This window comes from Scleropages formosus, chromosome 12 (genome assembly GCF_900964775.1).
Source record: "Scleropages formosus chromosome 12, fSclFor1.1, whole genome shotgun sequence".
Classification (NCBI taxonomy): Eukaryota; Metazoa; Chordata; class Actinopteri; order Osteoglossiformes; family Osteoglossidae; genus Scleropages; species Scleropages formosus.
In genome coordinates, this window is record NC_041817.1 from 23,277,139 (window position 1) to 23,302,034 (window position 24,896).

The 24,896-nt window shown below is 49.3% G+C and overlaps 1 protein-coding gene across 2 annotated transcripts in view; it reads right to left on the minus strand.

The window, feature by feature from the left end:
* The window catches only part of lmo7a (LIM domain 7a), a 52,013-nt gene that overhangs the window by 8,609 nt on the left and 18,508 nt on the right, over window positions 1–24,896 (minus strand). Inside the window, exons 5-23 of one of the 2 annotated variants that reach the window (XM_029256653.1) lie at window positions 24,334–24,440; window positions 16,073–16,103; window positions 15,058–15,171; window positions 14,120–14,315; window positions 13,162–13,414; window positions 12,516–12,776; window positions 11,832–12,131; window positions 11,262–11,414; window positions 10,146–10,877; window positions 8,510–8,539; window positions 6,818–6,929; window positions 6,069–6,211; window positions 4,953–5,550; window positions 4,256–4,534; window positions 3,168–3,282; window positions 2,029–2,190; window positions 1,105–1,289; window positions 777–840; window positions 440–499 (exon numbers count right to left, since the gene is read on the minus strand). In XM_029256653.1, the coding sequence (XP_029112486.1) occupies window positions 440–499; window positions 777–840; window positions 1,105–1,289; window positions 2,029–2,190; window positions 3,168–3,282; window positions 4,256–4,534; window positions 4,953–5,550; window positions 6,069–6,211; window positions 6,818–6,929; window positions 8,510–8,539; window positions 10,146–10,877; window positions 11,262–11,414; window positions 11,832–12,131; window positions 12,516–12,776; window positions 13,162–13,414; window positions 14,120–14,315; window positions 15,058–15,171; window positions 16,073–16,103; window positions 24,334–24,440 (3,895 nt within the window). The remainder of the gene's footprint in view (window positions 1–439; window positions 500–776; window positions 841–1,104; window positions 1,290–2,028; window positions 2,191–3,167; window positions 3,283–4,255; window positions 4,535–4,952; window positions 5,551–6,068; window positions 6,212–6,817; window positions 6,930–8,509; window positions 8,540–10,145; window positions 10,878–11,261; window positions 11,415–11,831; window positions 12,132–12,515; window positions 12,777–13,161; window positions 13,415–14,119; window positions 14,316–15,057; window positions 15,172–16,072; window positions 16,104–24,333; window positions 24,441–24,896) is intronic. The other variant, XM_029256652.1, reaches the window with a different exon arrangement.

Below are 24,896 nucleotides of genomic sequence, written 5' to 3' on the forward strand. Positions count from 1 at the left end.
GCATGTATTTCCCAAATACGGGGTGCGAGTACTTTTGACTGCGACTCGAAGCAGGTACAAATCACAACACTGAACTCCACGAGAGGGAAAGCCTCAGAACAGATTGCAAGAAACCTGGAGTTTTCCAGGTGTGAATGTGTGGAGTGTGTGAGAGAGAGAGAGAGTTATGGACTCTGAATGGCAGTGGGGGGGGCACACACTGGAGCACCGCACACGTGGCATCTTATTTACCACAGAGGTAGACGAGTGAACTGAACGCAAACCCTGAGGAGCCTGAAGAGAGAATAAAGGGCATTACAGCGCTGGTTAAATGAGAAGATGTAGAGATGAAGGCCCCGGCTTCAGCGCCGGATGGTACAAGCCGCCCCAGCCAAAAGCGAGCTGCCGACCCAAGCAGTAAAGCCCCTGCAGGCGCTGGTTTATAACTTTACGCTTTTACCTTTCTGCTCAAAAAACTCGGATCTCCTTTTTAAGTTTCGCAAAGAAATGGACTCGTGTTCTACATGGGGACAGAACAGGTGTACAGCATGAGAGGCGAGAGGTCACCTCGGAGACGCGCCGACAAACGGCACCGGCCCTGAAAACATCTCCGCCACCGAGTGATCATTCACACCGTGCTTTCTGAGCAGGACATCGCAACACGTAGGTGAAATTCCTAAGCAAAACAGTTGGCGTCGAACCAAAATTTGAACACAGACGATCGAACTCGGCAGCAAATCATTTTTCACGTTCATTTATGCTGCAGTCAAGACTTTGGGAAACCGGCGTTTACCTACCTTTGTGTCTCACCGTCACCGATTCGTCACGGAAACCGCCGTTTACCCCTTTAGCTGGGAGATCCTGGAAACGCAAACCATGCAGCTCTCATTAACGGCCTTTTTTCGTCAGCTTACCAAAGACCCCAATTAAAATTAGAATTAAAAAATAAAAGCCAGCTTTAATTTCAGATATACAGCCAACTTCCGTTGAACCCGTAGCATGATGGAAGGGACTGAGGTACACTAAGCATTTCAATTGTCTAAAACTTTCGCTTGCTCACAAAAATCTAACTGCATCCTCAATTTCTGCCGACCGTGCGGTCGCCATGAGCGCGGTGACACTTACGTTGACAGGCTGAATTCTACGCTCCTCTGTCTTTGTGGGGGTTTCTGCAGACAAAGTTCCGGAATTTCTCTCCAAGCTAGAGATGACGTGCTTTTCGGGGCCACCTACAAGTGTCGGATCCACACTGGTCAGATTGATGGTTTTGTGGCTTTTAAATGGCAGGGAAGGTGGCTCGCTGTCCCAGGCTGAGATGCGCGGTCAGTGTGGGGGAGGGGCACAAGATTTTTTCATTTATTACACAGTCGATCGCGACTCAAAGCTGCGAACACCACTAGGCAGGACTCCCATGTGCCCGGTACCCCCCCGCCCCGCCCCGCCCCGCAGTGCTTACAGGAACAGAGAAGGAGCGACAGACCAACAGTCAGACAGACAAACCACCTTCCTCAGCAAACAGGCCACACCTGAGCTCGGTACTTGGGGGTTCCCAACGGGATCACCAATAATGGTTGGTTAGTTCCTACGATTGGCCCTTGTCTGTGGCTCTGGTCGGGTTCTGCTGCGATGCGTTTGGGGTCCGTTTTGAAGTTTGGACATTTTAAGAGCTCATAAATTCTCCCAACGGAGCATTTTGGGCCAAATTAACAGATTTCTTGCATTTACCTTTATTCTTTTAACTGACAATTTTCTCCAAAGCGACTTGCATTGTTAAACTACCAACAATTATTTACCTATTTGTATAGCTAGGTATTTTGCTTTTTTTTTTTTTTTTATTCACTGGATCAATTTAGGGTAAGTACCTTGCTCAAGGTCAGCTGAAGATGGGATCTGAACCTGCGACCTTGGAGTCCGAAGGCAGCAGCTCAGAGTATGAATCCTGTACGTGTCAAGGATGCCTCTTGTCTTCAGGAGACCACTTTATCCAGGTGCCCTTTCGGCTACTGGAATGCAGCGAGGTGGAGCCTGTAGCTCAGGGGAGGGGCTTACCATTCTTCCCGTGGCGGCGCACGTCCATCACCAAACTGCCGTGCTGCAGCGCTGCTTCCAGGCTGCCCTTCCACTCATCGTAGCTCATGTCGGACACGCGGCGGCCACCTACTGCCAGGACCACATCTCCCACCTGCAGCCTACACAGCTCTGCTGGACTGCCTATGAGATAAAGGGTGGAGAAAGGTGTGGCACTTGGGGGAGGGGCTACAGCAAAAAGCCACACCCCCTTACATAGCCCACATGAGGTGTACACACGCATCCCACTGACATCCTATTGTACTCAATACAACTCTGCATCAACGCAGACGCAACGCAGTCTCATCTCAGCCACGTATAGAAACGAGTGGACGGACGAACGTCTCGGTTTGCACGAGCGCGATGAGCGGGTACCCATCCTCAGGGACGTGGGTATTTCCTAGCGATTGTGCTCACCAGACGTGACCTAGAAAGGATATGTCCTACATAGACTTGGCATGTGTGGTGAAATTCAGCCTACCACCAGCTGGCGAGCTCAACGCGGAGCGGCTCGCAGTTCCGTCAAACTGCTCTCACCCATTTCGCACGCTATCGCTCTGTCCGGCCAAACAGAAATGAAAGTAGGAGGAGTGATATATAATATATAATCCACGCTACTCGTGCCAATGCTGGACTCCGGTGTCCTTCGAGGTTCGAATACCGCACCGGAAAATGAGTGGAAGCAGGGCGGCGGGCTCCCTGCAGGGCGACGGGGAACCTCTGCACCTCCGAATGAATCATTCATGGGCGTCTCACAGAACGGGCTGCATCCGCTACCCGCAGCACCAACCCAGCGCACTCTTCATTTACGAGTCCTGCACCCCCACGTCTAACAGACGCTCAACAAGCACTAGAAAGCGCTGCAGGCTGGAGCAAAGCCTGCGACGAAAATGTTTAAAACGGGGGTAAATTCACAAACGGCTTGAGCGTAACTTTCCCTAAACTGGAGCGGTCCAACGGAAGGAGTCACCAGCTCTTCCTGAGCACTGAATGTTCAGGGATTGAACTTGCAAGGAAGGCTAATTGTTCTGTGGAGTGAGACGAAGTGAGTTTGCTGTCAGAAAACAACGTGGACCGCTGAGCGCTGAGCCATGAGCGAGACGTAGCGAACCGAGCTTTACCTGGCTGGACGGACTTGACGCGGGCCCCGGTCGAGTCCCAGCTGGTCTGGAAGCCGAAGTCACGGCTGCTGTTGGGCTTCTGGTTCAGACTGATCCTCATGTCACTGTAATATTCCTGAAAGGCGGAAAGAGACACTCAGCCGCACAGATCTAGTGTCGCCCGTCTCCACGGTAACCCTAGCCCCCCCGGAGCAGCCAGCAGCGTCCAGCGACGTCCTCTGGGTCTAGCAGGATGCCCATTACCGCCTTACTGACATACCATGCTGCAGGAGAGGTACAAACGCAGGTAAAATACCTGCAAGTGGACGCTGTGCAGTCTGCTGGACCAAAAATGTTTTGCAATTTGTTTGAATTAAATTCTGTTAGGTGTAGGGGGCACGGTGGCCCAGCGAGCAGTGTTGCTGTCTCACAGCGCCTGGGCGGCGCAAGGGGACGGGGGTTTAACCCCTGCTTAGTCTGTGTGGAATTTGCATTTTCTCCATGACTTTTTCCTCTGGGTGCTCTGGTTTCCTCCCACAGTACAGACATGCAATTCAGGAGAACTAGTGATGAAAAAAAAAATTGTATGGATGTGACAGAAAGTGTGTTTCCCTCATATGAATGATGAGCGGCTCATTGATACTGTATCTAACAGTTTAAGTCACCCTGGTGAATACGGTGCGTGGGCTGAAGTCGCTTTAGAGAAAAAGTGTCAGCTAGATTAATAAATGTACAGTAGGTGTGGTAAATTTCTATGAAAGACCACGTTCACAATCGTGAAAAGGTAGGGCTGGATCCAGAGATGCCCGACCTGGTTTTACTTCACCTCTTGACCTAATCTGGGGGCAGAAGGTGGTGCGGTGGTTAGAGCTGACACACCTTGCAATCAAAAGGGTATAGGTTCAAACTGACACATAAAAATTATCCAGCTGTAAAAATGGGCAAGCAGTTTAGTGCACAAACCTCATTGTATGTCGCTTTGAAGAAAAGCAACAGTTGAACGAATAAGCAATAATAATTAAAAAATAAAATCCAGGCGAAACCTTGAGCTACAGTCAAGGTTTCTCCCGTGCAAAGAGGTGTGTGTAGGTAGGACTGGAGAGACTTACCTGTGGGCCATCTCCATCAGTGGTGGTACTGAGCTGGGACACCATCGTGGGCTGAGGAACCACCTCGCTAGTCCCTGGGTTTGATGACGACGATGGTGGTGGCGGGCCAAGCTCCTCCTGGTGCTCTTCTTCCTCTTCATCCTCATTGCTGCTCTGCACGGAGCTGGACTGGGAGCGCGTCTCGTCCTCCGACGTCAAGAACTGGCTGTAGCGGCTGGGCACAGAGGCTCTGTGAGCGGTGCCTGCCTCGCCGTTGAAGCGCTTGTGCGAGTCGTCCATCTGCGGAGAGCGGTCGAGGATCAACGACACACAGTGGACTCGATCTTCAGCGTAACCTGGACTTTAAGAATAAAACATTCCCATGCATTTTCATGCTGTCACTTACAGCTGTGACCTCTTGAATTAAAGGGCGTCGGAAACATTTAGGGTTCAAACAACAGGAAGGGGAGCCGAGAGGATTTGCACAAACATGGAAATTCAACAGAATGAAGCGGACAGTCTGGCCATTCTGCTTGAATAGACCTTGAAGCCGTTTCATTATTCATGCAAATTGTAAAGCGATCAGGTAGCAACAGGTAACACGAGGCCCCCTGCTGGGACAGCACACGCAGCGAACCCCCTCATCCCTGTGCGCCTGCCTCTCAAAGGGCGGCGTGACGACAACTGGTCACGGAGAGAAAGTTACGGCATGACTCACGATGAAGCTCCGCGGCAGCGAGGAGATCCGAGTCGCTTGCGTCCCGAAAGGCCTGGGCGTGACGACGGAGGTGAGGCGCGAGCCGTCTGACCGCTGGTAGCTCCTGGGGAGGGAGACCGAAACCCGAGCCGTCCCCGGTTTGGCCTCCATGGAACGGTGGGCGTAAGGAGGACTGGGGCTCCGCTCTGCTGGCTGCGCTGCGAGGATCTGGTTTGAGAAGCTGGCAGAGATCTCTGTAGACGAGCTGGGGCGCTTTGTGTCGGCGCCCCGGTCGGTGCTGTTCTGGGCCGAAGGGGGCGGTGCAGACATTAATGGGGCGGGACTGATGGATGATAGGGCGGGGCCATCGGTTAGAGATGCAGGGCCATCAGACAATGAGGCGGGGCTATCGGATGGCAGGGCAGAGCTAAACAGTTGCTGGGTAGGACCAGATTGTGGTGCAGGGGTATCAGGCCCTTGGGTGGGTGTTGTGTTGATAGTGTAGTTCTGGCCCAGCTGGATCTTTGCGAGGGGCCTGATCTCGGAGGCGGGGTCCTGGACACTGGACGAGGACAGCATGTTGCCGTTGCTGCCAAGGGTATCCTGTTCTCTACTGTCCCTACAGCGACACAGAGGGGCCACAGGGGGTGGAGCGCGAGCCGCTGTTAGGTTCCACTCTTACTCTACCCGAGCGGACAAAACCAGAACGAGGATGTCCGTCTGCTGCACGAAGGACTTAATTCACACAAAAGACACGTGAAATTACCAGTTCATTCAGCCAAAACGAAAAAACGAGGACAGAAACACTGCAAGCAGTTGTCTTTGAGTATGAAAATGACAGATACGTGTTATTCAAATGAGCTACATTTCCATATGCTAATCAGCACACTGCATGGTTGCCCTTCAGTACCCATTGTATACATTTCAAAGACTTCTCCAGCAAGACTGATAACTGTGTTCTTAAGATCACATATTTACATTGCAGATTTTAATAGGGGGGAGAGAAAAAAAAAAGTGCTACAGAACATTGAATGGCCGCACGTTCGATAACCGTGAGCGTGCGCACAACTGCGCTCCGCCAAATAGATCTAAATTTGGCCCCAGCGATGGCCTGTCACGAGGAAGCCAGATCCGTACCTCTCCTCCTGCACCTCTCCGAAGGTCCTGGACCTCCTGGTGCTGCTCCCGCTGGCAATGAGCTCCATCTGATCTCGCTCTTCCTTCTTCTTCACGATGTCCGAGTTTATGCTCCGCCGGCGGTTCTTCCACCTGGTCAGGTCCTGGGCAGGGGGTGGAGACAGGCAGGAAACCTCACTCTTCAGCGGATCCACAGACAGGGGGGACAGAGGGAGAGATGCAAGAGAGCACACGGGCAGGGGACCGAAGGGCGGGGCTGATGCTTTCAGGTGTCCTACTTCCGCGCGGTCGACTCCTCCCGCCCCTCGTCCCACGTGCATCGAGCCATTATCGTGACCTACATGTAGCACTACGACAGAGAGCTCAGAGACTCCAACGCACATTCTGGTTCGGCACTCCAGCCCAACCGGCAAGGACACAGATTCCACACTGCAGTAAAGTTCACATTTTCTCAGCAGCACAGTTATGGGTTCACAAATGACAGAGCAACAGAACCTCCGTCAGGAGGACATTTAGTGTGGATGGTCTCATCCGCAGGAGGGGGACAAGATTTAATTGTGAACTTGACCATCGCTTACGAAGGATCTCGTCTTCACTAGGATGTTTGCTAGTAAACACCCGCCGTTTGCCGTTTGATAGATGGAACTGCATTAAAAAGATCCAAATTGTTTCCTGAGGGAAGCTGACAGACAGCAGCACAGGCTGTGCCGGTGTGGTCGCTACCGCCCCCTAGTGGTCGGGGTACTCACATCCTGCCACTTGTCCTCACACTCCTTCACCTGGGCGCGGATCCTCTGCAGGTCCTCATAGCGCACCTGCCGCAGGACAGGTGACTCCGGGATGTCCTCCACAGACTTGCTCCTGTTGGCGCAACGCAAAATGAGACAAAAGACGGCACACGCGGTCGTGCTTCTATTCTCAGAACTGGTTCCTCTGGGAGAGGAAAAACGTTACGCTCCAACCAAAAAGTGTTTAAGCTATTTCCTTAAAGGCACAATTTCCTCAAGAGAAACTGCTGAAGCAAGAAGTACCTTCTATTTGACTGCTCAGGAATTTCCTGCATAAATACCAAGTAATTCTTAGCAATTATTATTATAGGAATAGTTGGTAGTGTACGGGTTAGAAGAGCTACCTTTGGACCCAAAGATCACAGGTTCGAATCTCACCTCCAGCTATAATACCCTCGAGCAAGGTACTCACCACAAAAAAAAAAAATGCTCCAGTAAATACAAAGTATCCAACTGTATAAAAGAATTGTAGGTATATTAACTTTGTAAGTCGCTTTGCAAAAAAAGCCATCAGATAAATGAATAAATACAAGTTACAAAATCAAGTTAGACTGCAGGCACAGTTTCTACATCTCAGATTTATTCATTTATCAGACGGCTTTCCTCCAAAGCCACAAACATCTCAGATAAAAATACCGCAGTGCATTACACCATAAGAAAATTGAGTGAAGTCTATTTTGTCACATTCCACCATATGGACCAGTACACATTACACAAGTACCTGCATAATGGCTTTTATGTTGTTCAACAGATTGTGCAATAACTTAAATGCTTACACGGTAATCGTGCACTTACAAGATTGGGGAAATTGAGTCCAAGTTCTACGATATGACTCAAGTTCTACTCTTAAACACCTTATAGACATTTTAATGTCCTTTTTGACAATTAATACATTGTGGATACTTTGAGTAAATTAATAGTTTAACTATGAAGATTAGACATCTATAAATTGGTTTGCAGCAGCCGCTATACTATTTTTTCTTAAATTTTTCGAATTTCCATTTTGGTGCATTCCAGAAATCCATTACAGGGATCAACATAGTCCGGTATGACTGAAAAACTTTCTGGATGTTTTAGAAATTGCGTGTGTGTGCGCGTGTGTGTGTGTCTCTCTCTTCAACATATTCCCATGGGCAAGGATCTCACACAAAATATTTCCATTTCAGCTGAGCATGAATGCACAAATATTTCAAATGCAAAACTCAAGCAGCACTGCTATGGAGACGGTGCCTATGCAGCAGACTTTTTCACGTTGCGCACGAGCCATACTTCAAGCAGGCGTCACATTCAAAGTTAGGCAGCGCTTGCGCTTTCAGCCAGGAATCAAATCAAAAAGCCATTCAATGCACCAGACTTTCCCGGTGGCAGGAACATTACTTACCTGCTAGGCACTGCAGGGCACATCTGGGGAGTAACTACCAAAACCCAGACTCCCGGAGGCAGAAACACCAGCCTCTTGCCAATTATACTTTATGGGAACACACATCATTGCTGGCCAATTTTGGTGACGTTAACCACTTGAAAATTAAACATCTGTACATTCCAGCACTTCATGCTGAAGGATCCAAAAGCAACTGGACGTGTTAAACAGCAGCAGCAAGCGAAGGGGGGGGGGGCAGCATGGATCAGCACGGACGTGGATTTAACACTCACCCATCTCTACCAGAGCGTTTCTGGAGAAGTCTAGGAGAGCAAAGACAACCACAGACACACCAGGTCACATGGGGCTGTGTGTTTTTCTCTCTCTCACACACACACACACACACACACACAGCCAGGGGAATTGCAGCACATGCTCACAGTCACGGTGCAGTCACTGGGGTCTCGTGATGATGAGCACCACAAAGCCAAGAACAATTCCAGGTAGCACAACATCCCATCAAACTCCTTCAAGACAGCACTTTGGTCCCATCACACGCCACAGCCCCAGAAGTGGACAAAAACACTTTGGAAGTCAGAAATAACTCACTTTTAGTTGGAGACTGCAGGGAGGAAGATGATGTCATTGGAAAGTCTGAGTTTCTTCCCCTCTTACAGAATCTGCAGCGCTAGTCACCCCTTTGTTAATGTACAGTGTTTTGGTGTAGATCCCCTTTAATAGCATTTCTACAAATACCTACATCAGAAAAGAAAAAATGTCCACCGGGATCATAAATGTGAATTATTTTTGAAAGCAGTCAGCTGAGGTTCTGTCATCCAGCCGAAAAGTCCCTTGTGTGGTGTAATACGGGACATGAATAATGCTGGCTGGCAATGTTTCTGTAACCAAGGCGTCACATGTTAACTTGGAAACGTTCGGTTCTACAAACACCTACAAAAGCTGCAGGGAGATGAGAGAATTTCAAACAAAGTGTAAAATGCTGCGGTGTTTAAAACCTCCACGAGAAGGTGCCTTCTGCTGGACCCTTAAAGTCAAAACTGCTCCTCGCTTCCCTGCTCACTGCACTGCAGCCTTCCCAGACCTGTGTGAATTCTCCACCATGAGCCAGGAAGGCAAACCTCACACTCGAATATAGGTGCGATTCTGGAAGCGGGGGGGGGGGGGGTTTAAAAAATAAATTAAAGAAAAAAAGTCTCCCGAGCGCATACACTACACATGGCAAAAAGCCTTAAAGCTGGTTTGTTTTTATTGAATCACGAGTACAGTTCCAGTTCACGTCACAGGCAAACCTCATTTAAGCAGAGCACAGCATCTCTTTGGAATATGAGATTTAAAAACCAAAACAGTCCAACAATAAAGGCATCGCTTCAACTACGCGACTCAAGCGCTTCCTTTGCGCATAAGGCTTTTGGTAAGACAATGAATGAAATGACATTCAAAAACAGCTGTACATAGCACTCCTTGACTGATTTCAGGAAGGCAGAGTGTCCGTTGACTCGCCGAAAAAGACTTCCATCAAAGGCCTACGAGTAAGGACTGCCCTGCCCTCGTTCGGTTTAACCTGCGGCTTCTTAAAACACCCGGCCCATGTGGTTACTGCAGACAAAGGCCTATTCGGTTATTACGTGCAGGCTGAATAAACTCTATTCGGGTGGGTTTCCGCACTAAACCATACTTTTCTTTGTTGAATTGTCTTGCTCCTAAGACGAGGCACCTTCGGTACTTTCGCCAAGACCTCCTTGACCAGTCTCTTTCACAAAACGCAATTTAAATCTGTGTCACGTTTAAAGCGCCCGAGTCACATTCTACTGGGGTTAGGCCACGCGTGAAATGAAAAGCCAAAACCGGGTGGAAAAAGATGCGTCGAAGGGGAGGGCCGCTCACTCTTTAAGCTTCAAAAAGCCTAACCTCTCCACCATCAGCTTCTTCTTGTAGCGCAGGCGGCTGGCTTCACGGATCGCCTGCCATTTGTTCATGTCCGCGTCGCTGCAGGAGGAAGGCACGCCAGGGATAGGCTGAGCGGCCAGGGACGGATGGCCCGCCCCTTGCGGCTGCCCCGCTCCCAGCCTCCGGAGGAGCATGTCGTCGCTAGCAACGTGTTCCCGACGCCTCCCGTCTCTGTCCCTGGTCTTCTCCCCGTGCTCAAGGGGGCAGGGGGTGCACAGAAGACGGGTCTGTAGTTTGGCAGGCAGGGACCAGGGCTCAGGAACAGGCAGGGCACGGTACACGTCAGGGGCGCCCGAGGGGGGCCGATCGGTTTTGGGCTGGTTGAACTTGCGGAAGACCAGGTCGTCTCTCTCGATGTCAGGCGTTACGCGTTCGCCCCTCCTGGGCTGGGTGACGATGCTGGCCTCCAGCCAGGAGCGCGCGGCAACCCTTGTTCTGCTCTCGGGCTTCCAGCCGGCGAGGTCGATGCCGCTGTGGAAGGAACGGGTGCGGCGGGCAAACATGTCGTCGTTCTCCAGGTCGGGGAGGAGATCTTGTGCGGCAACGTGAGGCTCGGAGAGGTAACGCGAGCCCAGCACGGAGCCCTTCGCACACCTAACCACTCTGGGGCCAGCAGTGGGATCTGGCCTGGAGAACCCTAACCGTGGCTGGGTTGTGTGAGGCGGTACGACTGTGTATTGCTGCATGTGAGGACTGCACGAGGGCAAGAAGAGAGACAAGCGGAAAGGATTTTAATTGCAGGAGAACTGGGAAAACAGAGCAAAGGCAAGAACACCAGAGATCAGAGGGAAAGAAGCAACTTGTATTGGTACCATTTCAGCAGGTAGGCCTACAGGTACTCCACACTGTGCTCCCCCTATAGTATACACCCTCTATGTACAAAAGTACGAAAAACATTATCTGCCATGTCCCTTTGTAGCAATAATTCATACATATTCTTCAGGAGTTTCGTAATCCTTAAGGCTTGTTTCAAGTCTCTGCTATAATCTTAAAGAGAACGTTAGTATGCCAGGGGCATCTCTAGGGTAGCTGTGCAGTTAGGGGGGCGTTCCTGTGCACTCGTAGCCGTGCAGCGACCTGCGAGTCGTGAGGTCGGGGAGGATGGGGCCTCCAGGTGTGTACTGGTTACTAGTGGCCATGTCCAGCTGCTGCCGAACGGGTGGGGCTGGTACGAGCCAGGGAGCGATATCGGTATCCGAATCGTCAGATGACGAGCCAGACTTCTTCTGGCTAAACTCGGCAAGGACAGGGAAGAGAGAGGGAGAGAGAGACGTGGAAAAAACGGGGAGGGAGAAAGAGAGAACAGGAAGATCAGAAGAACAGAGCCAAACACCAGAGTGCAAAACAAGATGCTAAGACTCGCTGCAGTAAACATCTGGGAGTGAAAAAGTGCGAGAGAAGAGAACGAGAACTTCGAGATCCAGAAAACCCAACGCACACAACACAGAAATCTGATTTAACTGTCATTGATAGTAGTTACAAAAAGTGGTAAGGTGTTGATATGACAGAAGAGGGCAAGGAAGGTGTAAGATAGAGCACATAGAATACATGCTATAAGTTCTGCATGTAGACTTATTGGTAAAAGATTAGAAATATTAGCGATGTGGCTGGACCCCTCTGTCCTCCTCCTCGTAATTCCAGACACACCTGAAACCCTGCATCTTCCTGTACCAGGGCCGGCGCTGTGAGCCCAGCTTTATTCTCTGCACATGGGCTTCCTCCTCTGGCGTCCAGTACTTGGGCAGAAACCTGTCGTACGGTACATTGGCGGAGGACAGTGGCAGCATTCCAATCTTTCGTGCGTACAAGTCATCCTGCACCGGGTCTGCATAGCCCACCTCATCCTCGTCATCTTCATCTTCCGAGTCATAGCACGGCTGTCCGGGGACCGCGCGCATTGGGGCGGTCCGCCTCTCGCTGGGTGGAGGCGGCGGCGAAGTGCTGCTGCTCGAGAAACAGCCAACCACATGAGCCGTAGGATGATACACACCCACATGTGCACGCACACACACACGCACGCTCGCTCGCTCGCTCACGGCCGTCAGCTGAGTGCAACGGGTTAGTGAAACGCAGGCCAAACACCGGCTACCTCCACATCCACGGACTGGCTAAGGAGGAGTGCGACAACTCCAATCGGAAATCAATGACACGTGAAGTTTTTGCTCTGCCCGCCCTCGGGGGCCTTGGTTAAACCAAAAGGAAAAACAAGGAACTGTGAACACCCAAAACAGCTGGTTAGTGGCAACATCAGTATTAGCATCCGTGGCAGGAAGCCAGGACCTTTGCAGGGGCATGGCAAACACAAGCACGGCTCCCCCACAGCTGTCTGACCTGAGAAAGGCAACGGAGTTTCGCGGAGCTTTAGGGACCGCGGCCATTGAAGGCAAGCCCGAAGGCACGGCGTAGTTGGCCGGTGTCACGGGGGGCGGGCTGCGAAACCTGCGGCTCGCAAGGTCGTCCAGCACCAGGTCTGGCTCCGGCCGCTCCAAGTCCGAGTCGCTCTCGCTTTCGTACTCGTAGGAGCAGCGGTGCGCACTGGGCTGGGCGTCATACCCGTTCTGAGGACGGGAGTCTGCACCAGTCCCGTCTCCGCTGGGGCCGACAGCCAATGGAAGTCAGAAAACGCACAAAAGCCAAACAATGGAGATGATGCAGCTCCCCGACAGCAAGCATATCCCCCTTAGCCGTTGCCCATTGCCCAGCGTTTCTTACACCAGGCAACCTCAGGGCAACTTTTCACTCGGTACACCCAGCGGAGGCAGTCCCCCCGACCCTCACCCTCACCCCCACCAGAAAGAACATAAGCATGTTCAACAATACTACTTGCAAGGGCAGCTTAAATATCTCTGCAGGGAAGCACACTGAAACCAACACCTAAAGGAAAGGACGATGTCGCTCCATGTGCACTCAGTCAAATGACACTGTGTTCAGTAAGCACTGAGGCCAAGCTAACGTGGGCATGAGGATGAGGAGTTACCTGGTAAAGGTGCCATCCTCTTCAGTATACATGGGACTAGCCCAGCTCCTCCGGTTGTCCTCGTGGCGGTCTGCCCTCTTCTTCCGAAGCGGTGCCGGGACATACGCTGCCGGCTTGTCCTTGCTGGGGAGGAACTGGTTGAACTGGGTGGCGGTCCTGGGCTCGATGGCCTGGGAACGGCGGAACTGGAGAAGGTCTTTGCCGTCGGCCATGGTGCCAGACCTATGATCTGCTTCTGCGTCGCTGCTGCAACCTGGGGAGCAGATAGCAGGACAGTGAGGTTTTCGCAGGGATGGCCGTTTCAGTCAGAGCGTCCAGCCACGATTGGCTGGACCGGGGCACGAACGGCGTTGGCTCATTAGCGGGATGGTGACAAATACTCTGGAATCTCTCTTCGGGTTCATGGCACTGGAACACGACGGCCCAGCCAACCGCAGTGCGGTTCTCTGCCCATACCTGAGCGCGACTGTCAGAACCACTGCCTGCAATGACCCATTTGAAACTTACTGGCCATTTCAACACAACTTCTTTGAGCAAAGACTGTCTCCTTGAATGAAGAAGACATCTACAGATATGTAACCGTGAAATATAAATCTGACTTTCGGCAATCAATCAGTAAAAGGAGACAGTTGCCTTGTGGGGGGGGGGGGGGGGGGGGAGACACATGCACACACAGTGATATTTGTGGTTCTGGACAACAGCTATCAACCACTAGGGGGCATTCAGCCTTTAAAATTGCTCAATTGGTCATGTTGAGGGGGAGATTGAAAATTTTCATTCTTCAAGAGCACAGTTTCGGACTGTTGCCTTTTGGCACAGCCGACCCCGCGATATAATCAACGTACGAACCGTCTCCGTGACGCCACGAGTGCATTCACCGAAAATGTGCACTTTGAGACAGCCGCAAATAAGCGAAAACAAGGTATCAAGCAGACACTGCACGTTCAGGTTCGCCTACCCTCGCTGCTGCCCTTCAGAGTGGCTTCTGAGGAGATGCTGAGAGTCCTCGATTCTACGGAGTCCAAGCTGTCCAGAGAAGCCTCCCTCCTGTGGGCAGATTGCAGAGCGTACGGCTCCTCCCTCTCGGCGTACCAGCCGTCGCCGAAGCCGCTGTCCCTGACGCTACGTTTCGGCCCCGACGATTCCTCCAGCGCCTGGAACACAAAAGATAGCCACTGTCTGGGTTGGCTGCTCCAGAACACACACACACACACACACGGCCTCCTCTTCGAAAACACAGATGCTTGGATCAGACATGTTCGTGGGAGAACAAACAACACAAAAATATATACATTTTGCAGTGTGGCATGCAATTAATACACAGCTCATAAATAAAACACTAAGAAAATGCTAATACCCATTTAGGTAAATATTCTAATTCCGCACCACTCACTCGGAAGCACCCCGAAAACACCACAAAAGCAAAAATTATATAAGTAACATTTTCATCTGAATATGCCAAACTGACAGTGATGGAAAAATTGAAGAGGCTTTGTAGAGCAGGGAGGGGGAAAAAAAAAAAAAAAATGTTTACTTTCATTTAACTCAGTGGTTTAGCATAAACCCCAAATTCCAGCACTTTGAAATAGAGTGTTAATGTGCAGTGAAACCACACAGAGCTAATAGGATTAAAATACCTGTGCGAAAGAATTACTTCAATTTTTCAGTATTTACCGTTCCTTCTCCAGGGCTTGAGAGCAAATCCGACCATAAGCGCATATTTCAAATGCCACAAATGGAAGAATTAAAGAATTATGCCGAGCGCGAGTCAAAAGGGAGAAAACGCGTACGGTATTAACGCTTATGCAGAAACTCGTTTTGCAGGGTTACACAAGACTCCGTTCGCATTAGCTGGATAAACCCGGACGGTGCCTGTGGTCCTTGGCGAAACGTTACCTTGGAAAGCGCAATGCCCAACAACCCTTCGAAGGCCTTCAGGTTCAGGTGAGGTCCATTATAGAACGGGTCGACCTGTGCTTTCCGCCCCAGCCAGTAAATGGTGATCAAAACCTGGAAGAGAGGAAAAATATAAAATCAACTGTATTTTCCACTCTCTGAAACAAGCGTGGGCAGCAAAGCAGTCTGTTGGTGCGTTGCTCAATGCGTTTGCTGTTTTCAATCATAGCTCAGTTGGGCAACAAAATAATTATAAAGGGAATAATTATACTTTTTTTTTTTTTATTATAAAAAAAGATGAGCCACTCCGAGTGAACGTTGCATCATAACATTGATCTTCATTTGTTTTCCGGCAGCTCTGATTGAGTATCAGGCCCCACCTGCCCGCTCAGCAGAAGGAAAGATCTTTAAAAGTCCACGTTTGCATGTGACGCTGTTTATATTTAGCCCGTTTCATTCTGGACAGCTCTGAATAGCTGCCCGACAAATGTTTGCGGGGGCTGGTGGGGGGCAAAGTGGCACGGCTTCCTCTCGGCACATGCACCGTACAGGGTGTTTTGTTTAATATGTCCCCACCCCCCAAATGCAATATGCTGAGCTGGCGCAATATTGATTGTTATCACATGCGCGCGCGCACACAGCTCGACTGGCGGAGGGAAAATAAGAGTATTTTCCAGCACAATCCTGAAAAGTTTGCACTACGCACAAGTATGGAAGCCCACCCCCCGGGAGGTGGTGTAAATCACCGAGCGTACAACATTGCACGTGAATCGATGTTAAACCCACACTGGTGCCCGAAAGGAACACAATCCCTGAATCAATAAATACAAAAATGGGGGGGAATTGCATTAATATTAAGTAACACAGGACTGCAAAGATGAGGAATTAAATAAAATAAAATGTATATTGCAACTTTTTTAAAATTAATTTTACAATACACAGAAATAAGTATACACATACACACCGATACACACCATTGCATGCAGAGGCAGGCGGTTATGGAATTCACACTTACATTTTTGAGCCTCCTGCTGGTCTCTTCTTGGCTGAAAGAGAAAAAAAGTGTGTGGGGTGAGCGGGCAAGAGCCTGGGAAAACGATGAGAGGCCAGCATGTCCCGACCCCCTGTTCCCCCGCTGAAAGCGCTAGAAGGGGAAAGTGCTGCCCCTGCTACCTAGTGCCCCCCCACTCCTGCACAAAAGGTCCCGCCGGAGCCGGAGTCCTACACAAGGCTCCACAGCGCCCCCAGAGGCTGTCCTTCACACCGGGGGAGCTCGGCGGCTCGCCGGGCCTGCCTGCGAGGGCAGCACCTAGGGTACGAGGATACGACGGGCCGGGTCGACAGGAGGACGAAAGGAATGTTCCGGGAATACCGCTTTTTACCTCGTCACATTGGTACAGGTAGGATCCAGCCAGAGCTCAGAAGTCACACAGAGGAAACCGTGCGAGAGGTACAAATTCCTAATGTACATTTCTAAAGAACTACAATCCTTCCCATAACACTGTTCATTTTTGTAATAGACCCTTTTCCAAAATGTTTCGCCAGAGTCCTTAAAAGACTTACAGAAAACAATAACCAAGCTAAATATAACCATACATTATCAATAATCGCTTGTTTAGTGCAGGATCACTGTGGTCTGGGGCCTATCCCTGAAGCATAGGCTAGGAGGCAGGGTACACCTGGGTGGGATGCCAGTCCATCAAAGGACAATCACACACTAGATGGGCAATTTAGAATCAATCATTAAGTTGAAAAAAGAAAGGGGGGGGGGGGGGGGGGGGGGGGAGAGAATAAACCTTCTTTGGACCGATGCCATGAGAGCATGGTAACACCATACAGACTGAGCTGGAGTCAAACCCTAAGCCGAACCCAGAGCCCAGGAGCTGTAAGGCACCAGCGCTACAAGTTGTGCTAAATATAAATCTTGCACAATGAAACACTGATCAACTGTGGGTTCTTCCTGAACTGTGGCGAAACACGGAGACGAGGACCACGTCCTCGAAGAGAGTTCACAGGTAAACTTGATGCACTTGCACCACGATGCTGAGCTTTGTACGGCAGTGATTGACAGAGCTACAAGCTTGTCGACCCAGAAACAACCCAAGACTGTTCTGGAATTCCTTTCCAGGCATCTCCTCCCGCAGCTCGGGCGGCTCTCAAATGCCAGCGGTGGTCAACGGCGACGCCATCGCTTAGCCACGAGCTGTAGGTCGGACTTGGCGGTAACCGGGCAACCCGCAACTGTTTTCCTAGGCAAACTCTTCGTCGGCCTTTGGCATCGAGGAAGTCGCCGTCATCCAGACGGGGACCAGGCCAGGGGGGACGTCTCAGGAGAGCCGTCATGCGGGATGCCGATGTCCATCACCATGCGACGCATACCAGCCACGCTCGTCCTGCGGGGCAGGGGTGGGTGTTCACGCAGCGTTGCTGCATGCCTGGACCGTGAAGAACTTTGGCGCGTCTTTGCCCCCGCATTCCAGCACTTGGGCGACTCGGGGACCACCCGCGAGGAAGGGGGAAACATTCGTTTCTGACACCAGTCGCCATTACAACCACTGTCCCCCCATGACTCCTCAGCCACCCTAAGCCCGACTGCATCGGGAAAAAGGGAATCAACAGCACACATCTCGCACAGTAATGACTTCAATAATGATGATAAAAAAAAAAGTGAGGGGGGGACTGTTGCCTTTCTGAGGCTGGAACAAAAGCGGTATTTGTAGTTCTGCTGGAAAGTGAACTCTGGGAATAATCTTCCGCAGACCTGGTTAATAAAGGTAATTTACAAGGGTCATTATGACTTAAGCACTTTTGGGCTGTGTAGTATTCCAAGAAGCTTTTGTAAAGCCTTCTACCATTACTGTTCAAAAAAAATCAGCTGTTAGATCGCATGAATAAGCAATGAGGGGTGGGGGCAACAAACTTAATCATTACAGAACACTGTTCAGCAGTATTGCCACTATAAATAAGTGTATAACATTCCACAGAATAGCAGTCGGCAGCATTTTCTGCCCTTCAGCTACTTACTGTGTGTCTGTGTGTGAGAGAGCAGGCTGGAGGAGAAGCCAGTGTTTCAAACCAGGACATAAGGGGCTACTGGAAAACACAGCCAACTGTTTCCTTTTTACCACAATTTGAAAACTTAAATGCAGCACTGAATTCTGAAATGCAGTTCAATTAAGTTCCCCCTCCCCCCCACCCCCACCTTTCTTTTTCAGTTACACACAAAACGGCCAGATGTTGTGCACTGGTCACCACTGTCTATTTTATCATAACTAACTACAGAAAATATCAAAAAAGTCAAGCGGTCTCCACTGCTGTGGACTGAGGTTCTGAAAGCCTAATACAACGATTTACAGTGCCAGCAGGAAGAGCTGAATTCTGGATGAATTTTCATGTTTTTTCCATCCCGTACAAATGCCAATTTTTTTCTTCAAAAAAAAAAAAAAGTTTAAATGTAGAAACCTTTGTCCAAACCACCTTATAATGTGAGATTTGCATACTGAGCCACCAGCAGTGATTTGCCCATTTATACAGCAGGGTCATTTTTACTGTATCAATACAAGGTAAGCACCCTGATCCAGGACACTCCTGTGGAAGGAGGGATTCAAACCCTGGTCCCTTTAGAGCTGTTGTCTGCCACTCAGCCACTACGCCATCTAGTGCCCACACAGTACCTTCAACCACTACCACACAATACCTTAAAAAAAATAAAAATGTCAGTTACTTAATTGCACAGATGCATTCCGTGCTGAGGTTCAGCATTCTCATACCCAGGGTGAGCAGAAGGCAACCCTTGGGCGTTGATGGAACCGATGCGCCCGTGTGGGGCTGAAGAGAAGCGACACGCAACAACCTGTGGGAACTTGCAGGTCATCCAGAGAAGAGATCTATTGATGACACCCAGGAGGATAGGAGGAAACTGAGCAAATCTATGCAACAATGGATTTCTCTTTCCAGGGATTATGGGAATTAAAAAACTGTAAATGTAATAAAAAAGAAAAAACACTCCATGTGATGAGTACAAAATGAAGTTTGGCACCTGCCAAAAACATTTTTACTGAAAGATACATCACGTATTGTGAGCAATCTACGAGCAGAGGAAGAACTCTTGCTTTTTATTCCAAACCAGGTCTAATTCTCTGATCTTCTGCTGTAGAGTTTGGGTCAAATGAAGGTAAGCCAAGGAAAAGACACACTGACACTTGTCAACACTTTTTCCTCCTTGATCAGATTTGCTCCCAGCAATACAAAGTACACAGGTACATCCATAATGTGTCAGGGCAGGTCTTCTCTGAAGAAGTACAGGCTTGGGAGCTGCTTGAGATCTACATCTCAGTCATTATGAGTCCAAGTTAAGTTGTGCTGAAGTTGACTGAACTGAGGCCATTCCCTGCAGCAGTTCCTAGACACTGGATAGGAGGAGGAGGAGGAGACCAGCAGCGCAAATGTTCAAGGACATCCTGCCAAATCCACATGTGGCAAGATGTGTGAGACGTGAAAAACTAATTTCAATTAAAAAAATCCAGAAATACTAAACACACACAGGTGGCAAGTCCCAGATGGAGGTTCACCTAAAAGACTGGCTGCAACAGACACGTCCACCACAGAGACCTGCTCTTATCAAACACTTCCACTGCTACCTGCTGGTAAATCAGGTGTGGCCGGACCCTTCTCGTACCCAGTCCTTACATGCCCCACGGCCATTTATGGTAAAGGCTGTCACCGCAGCAGGAAGGCGTCTGACGTTCGCCGGTATCGCTTGGCTCACGGCTTTCTAAATCAGTTCTGGGCAAGTTGCAGGGATACTGTGGCGAAGGTGGGTGCAGAAAGTCACACACCCCAAAAACAAACAGGGCACACCTGTCCTTGTCATCTATCCCAAAATAGATCACGGGTTATCCTGGGACTGGAGCTCGTTCTTGACCGAAGGACTCAAACAATGACAAGGGAGAACAATGGTCTTCTACAACAGAACCACCAGTATAACTCGGGCTATAATTTAATTCTTGTGTTCAGTCTATAAAAGTCTCTCTCAATACCACTCATTTTGTGTGTCGTGCCCAAACAAACAGTAGTTGTCATGCTCAAGTAGGGGGAAAAAAAAAAAAAAATACTGCATATCTATCTCATTGCTGAAATGGTTTCCTTTTCTTAGGCAAAAGGTCTTTTATCCAACACTTTTAATATTCACTTCATACTCAACTCATGATAAACCAACAGCTAACACAGTAAAGGGCATGGATTTATAACCTGAAGGTTGTGGGTTTCAGTCCCACCCCCTTGTTCTGCTATAGAACCCTTGATCTTATTTGTAGCCCAAATTGCTCCGGCGAACACGGATCTGTTCACATCATGGGAAAGAGCACTGATTGGAAAGGCCGCTGGGGGTAATTAACAAGTGGCCCTTCTTTTAAGGACAAACATCTTGCGTACAAAGCTTCTAGGGGTGTAGGAAGGTGTTCTACAGTGACTTGAGGGGATTTCAAACCTCTGGGACAAGACGTTCTCGTCTCTGCCAAACCGAGTTAATTTGCATGTTCTCTGAGGCAAATTAATTCAGCTGCACTGTGAGCTCCAGGGTGATCTTATCAGAGCACAGTAATTATTTGATTGATGGGAATAATGGCGCAGTTACGAGAATCCGAATCCTGTAATCCCTTGTACCCCTGGAGAAACACTGGAACTGGCAGTCAGCAGTGAACACACGTGCTCGTTTTTATGCCTCTTGCATCTTCGTGGGGTGTTATTCAGAGGAATCTGATTGGTCAAGATGCTCAACAATCCACCAGGAGCCTAAGACAAGACCTATGTTCTTTATACCCCAGCCAGATTGTTATATTTCTCCACTTCTAGCAGCTCCCTGGTTCCACGCATAGTCCAAAAACAAAAGCCTGTAGGGTCTTTGTTTTGGCATCAATGTAGTAGAATGAGCTCCCTCTGTGCCTCAGAACTGCTGAATCCCAATCAACTTTCACAAAGGGTCTTGGAAGTCATCTGCTCACCTAACTGCTCTATAAACTTGCGATGAATTATCCGCCACACCTACTTCTGTATTTCCTATCAGTTCTACGTGTAAAATCTTGTGTAAAGCGTTTGGGCAGAAACAGCAGCACAGGGGGAGGAAGAAAAGAAAAAAAAAAAAACTGACTGTGCTTCAACAATCGTAGGTCTTTACACATGTTGGCAAAATTCACTCCCCCCCCCCCCCCCCCAGTCTGAGTTGAATGTTGCTTTGGAGAACCTGCTAAATGACTAAAGGTAAGAGCGACTACATTCATATTACTGGATGAGGCAGAGGCGTCTCAATGATTAGAGCTATAGCCTTTCATTCAAAGGACCTGGGTTGGAATCCCACTTTTAACTGTTGAACCGTTGATTACGGTACGTTACCAAGCAGTACGAATGGGTAAATCATAAGCAGCAGAGCAACACAAAGTCACCAGGGAGGGAAAAAAAAGCCCCATGAATAAAATACAAATGTGTATAACCATTAACCTGCAAAGCAAACTGATCAGCTGAATGTTTCCATCAGAAAAATTCAGCATCTCACTTCCCAGGTTTCATTCATCAAATATCTCTTTCAGCAAAACGCTGAAGAAATCGCGCTCTTAGCATCAGCAGCACATGTAGAAGACTGCCAACAACCACAACACACTTATCTCAAGGAACAACATACCTTGGAGTCACTCTTAATAAGCGATAACCCCAACAGTCATAACTAAACATAACCTTAACACTCAAGTGCAATCTATATCTCCAGATTGCTCAGAGGTGGTAAACTGGAGCTCTACATGAAGGTCTCTGTGTGTGTACACACACGTACACAGGGGAAATAAGAACTTATAGCCAAGGCCAGTAACAGCTGCGCAGGCGTTGGGACGTCACCTTGTCGTTAGCGGAGCTTGAAGTCACGCCTGAGAGCGACCTCGAGCCATACGAAACGCACGCCACATTTTTCTGCGGATGATGCTGACATTTGTCCTCCTGAAATGTGACTCGGGAGGCGGCATCGCAGGGGACGGAACAGCCACTGCCTCCCATTCAGTGCCTTTAACTACACCGTAGGGGGGATGGCACACACCTGAGGGATCCTGAGCAATCACACACACATATACACACACTTCAAACACCACTGAATTAACCTAGTGATAAAAGCCAACAAGAGGGTAACATCGAACCAAAGCGGACGTGTTGCTGAGAAACAAACGCAAGTGTAGGTTACGGTTACCGTAGGTTATGCAAATGAGGATGAAATTAGGATATCGCATTAACGCTAATTATGCCTTGCGTGTGAGCTGCCGGTACACGAGGGCTGTTTTTAGGCACGGCGACTGTGCGTCCGTGAGGAAATCTGAGGGACTTCAGGTCCAACATGGTGGCTCTGACAAGAGAGGCTGCTGGGAAATGGAGTTTTTGTGCTGAAACTCAGACTAAATGGAGTGTGCTTTTTTTAAAGGAATTAAATGACTAGGTGAAACTCAGCATGTTAAACTATGAAAATTCCTTTCCCTTCAGACTCAGCTCGCAGTGTTTTAATGAGCCTTCTTTCCGTCTTCATGCCAGAATGCACTGGGATGAAATGTCATACGCAGCCGTTACCGTCAGGACACTCGGGGCAGAGTGACCTCTTTCCGAGGACAACGAGAAGCTGCACCCTCAGGGACGAGCACGTAAACATGCACGCTCTGTGAATGAACAGCTGGGGGTGGCCACTGGTGTCAAGGGTTCGAATTTCAATCCCAGTTAGAAAAGGATTCACAACGCTAGTGGCGCAGAACATCCGAAACATTAAACGCATTTTCACAACAGATACGTACACTCAGCTTTTAACATACTATTAAGTATTCCAAATTTGTTGTACAAAACTTATCATTTACTCATTTAAAGACCATCACGGCAGTATTGTGCCAAACCTAATGTCATAAAGAGGCCATCCAGCTCTAAAATTAGGATCTGCGGACCACCATGTGTATGACGGTCGGGCCCCAGGGTCGACCACGCTTCCGTCTTGGCAACCGCTCGTTTGACTGGTTACCGGGGAGCAACATAGCCCTGTTTGATTGGAAAGGCCTACTGGTTGCCAGGGACGGAAGGGCGTGGTGCTCAAAGTGAGCTGGAGGAGTGCCGGCTGCGCGGCATTACCATGGACCGCAGTGAAGCTTTCAGCTGATGTCACACAGGGAGAATAGAGAAGGGGGGGGGGGGGCGGTTATGGTTACGGGTAAAACACACACTTACAGCCGCTGCTCTCGGGCACACGGGCCACGGGAGCTTATTTGCGCAACACCTGAGCTTGCAGAATAATGCATTACTGCGGTAAAAGGAGGAACAAACAGTGCGGCTTCAGAGAACTTATCTGTCACAGCAAGTATTCTGAAGAACATTCATTGTAGTGTTATTGCAACTACTTTTTTTTTTATATACTTTTTAATATATTTACACAAATATAGCTATGTGTCATGTATGCTAAATTGGGCCCTACTTCCTTCAAGGGTACAACAGCAAGGTCCTTCCAGGCAAATGAACCATAAACTTTAGGATAAAACATCCAGTTCAATAAATGTTTACCTATGAATTTATAGAAGCCCACACACACACACACACACACACACACACACACACACACACACACACACACACACACACACCTGTTTTACACTTGGTCTCATGTCTGCAGCCAATCCCTTACCACACTACCAATTAAATGTAATACTGGTAAAAGCATAGACTCGCACATGAGCTGTAAGCAGGAATTTTGCCAACTAAAATCTCAGCAACTCTATAATCCAGGCAATCTGCGTTTTATTGTAATACACAGAGTTTAATCCCTTCCCACCCCCACATACTTTAAGAACATACACATAGAAACTGCTTCTTTGGCAACATTCAAATAGCAGAATATTTCCCCACAGCCAGGACACATGCCCTTCAACTTCATTAATTCCTGCAAAACACCTCCTGACATTTTCACCTTGCCAACCTCAGACCACCCCCCCCCCCCCCCCCCAAAAAGGATACTGTTACATATTTGTTCTTGGAAGGAGAAAAAAAAAAAAGTTAAAAAGTTACAGGTGTTCGGCCTGTGGTGAGCTTACACAGAATCAACACGGTAAGAAGTACCAAAGGGAAGAATGTCTGAACACTGGTCCTTCTAAACTCAACTCCTACCTACAAAGGTCAAATCTCATATTCCGCTGACGCAGAGATGGAGATAATGGGGACCTCGAGCAGGATGTACACGGCCCTCCCTCCTCCCCGAGGCAGAACCTCACTTACTTGACAGTGACTCTGGAGGAAAGGTCCTGGAGGTCTCCTGGATGGAAGAGCTGAGCTTCTTTCAGTCCCAGCTTCCCGCAAGCCTTCAGGAACACGTTGATGTTGTCCTGCGGAAGAGCGGAAAGCGGTGCCCACGTTTAGCCACGGCAGCACTGACCCAGGAATTCACTGGCAAAAGGTCCAGAATTCTTTGCATCCAAAGTTCAGCCCAACAATTTGCTGGCAGGGGTGGGCGGGGAAAAGCCAGAGGGGCGGGGCTTACAGCAAATAAACAAGCACTGCCTGCAGAGTGACATGCCGGGTCACGGCACTACCTGTTATAGCAATGGGGGGGCGGTGACTGAGCAAATATACCCCAGTGCCACCAGGGCCCTCCCCAGAGATGTGTGCGTGCACACACACACACACAAAGCTGAGCCTAGTGTTTCCACACACAGCCCTTTTCCCGCTGGTACCACCCCCCCCCACCCATTATCCATGTGTGAGCACATCGCTTTCAAGATCCCTCTGCTGCCAAGAAAGAACAGTTTGATGACATCAGCACACTTTACTACCCATCAGCC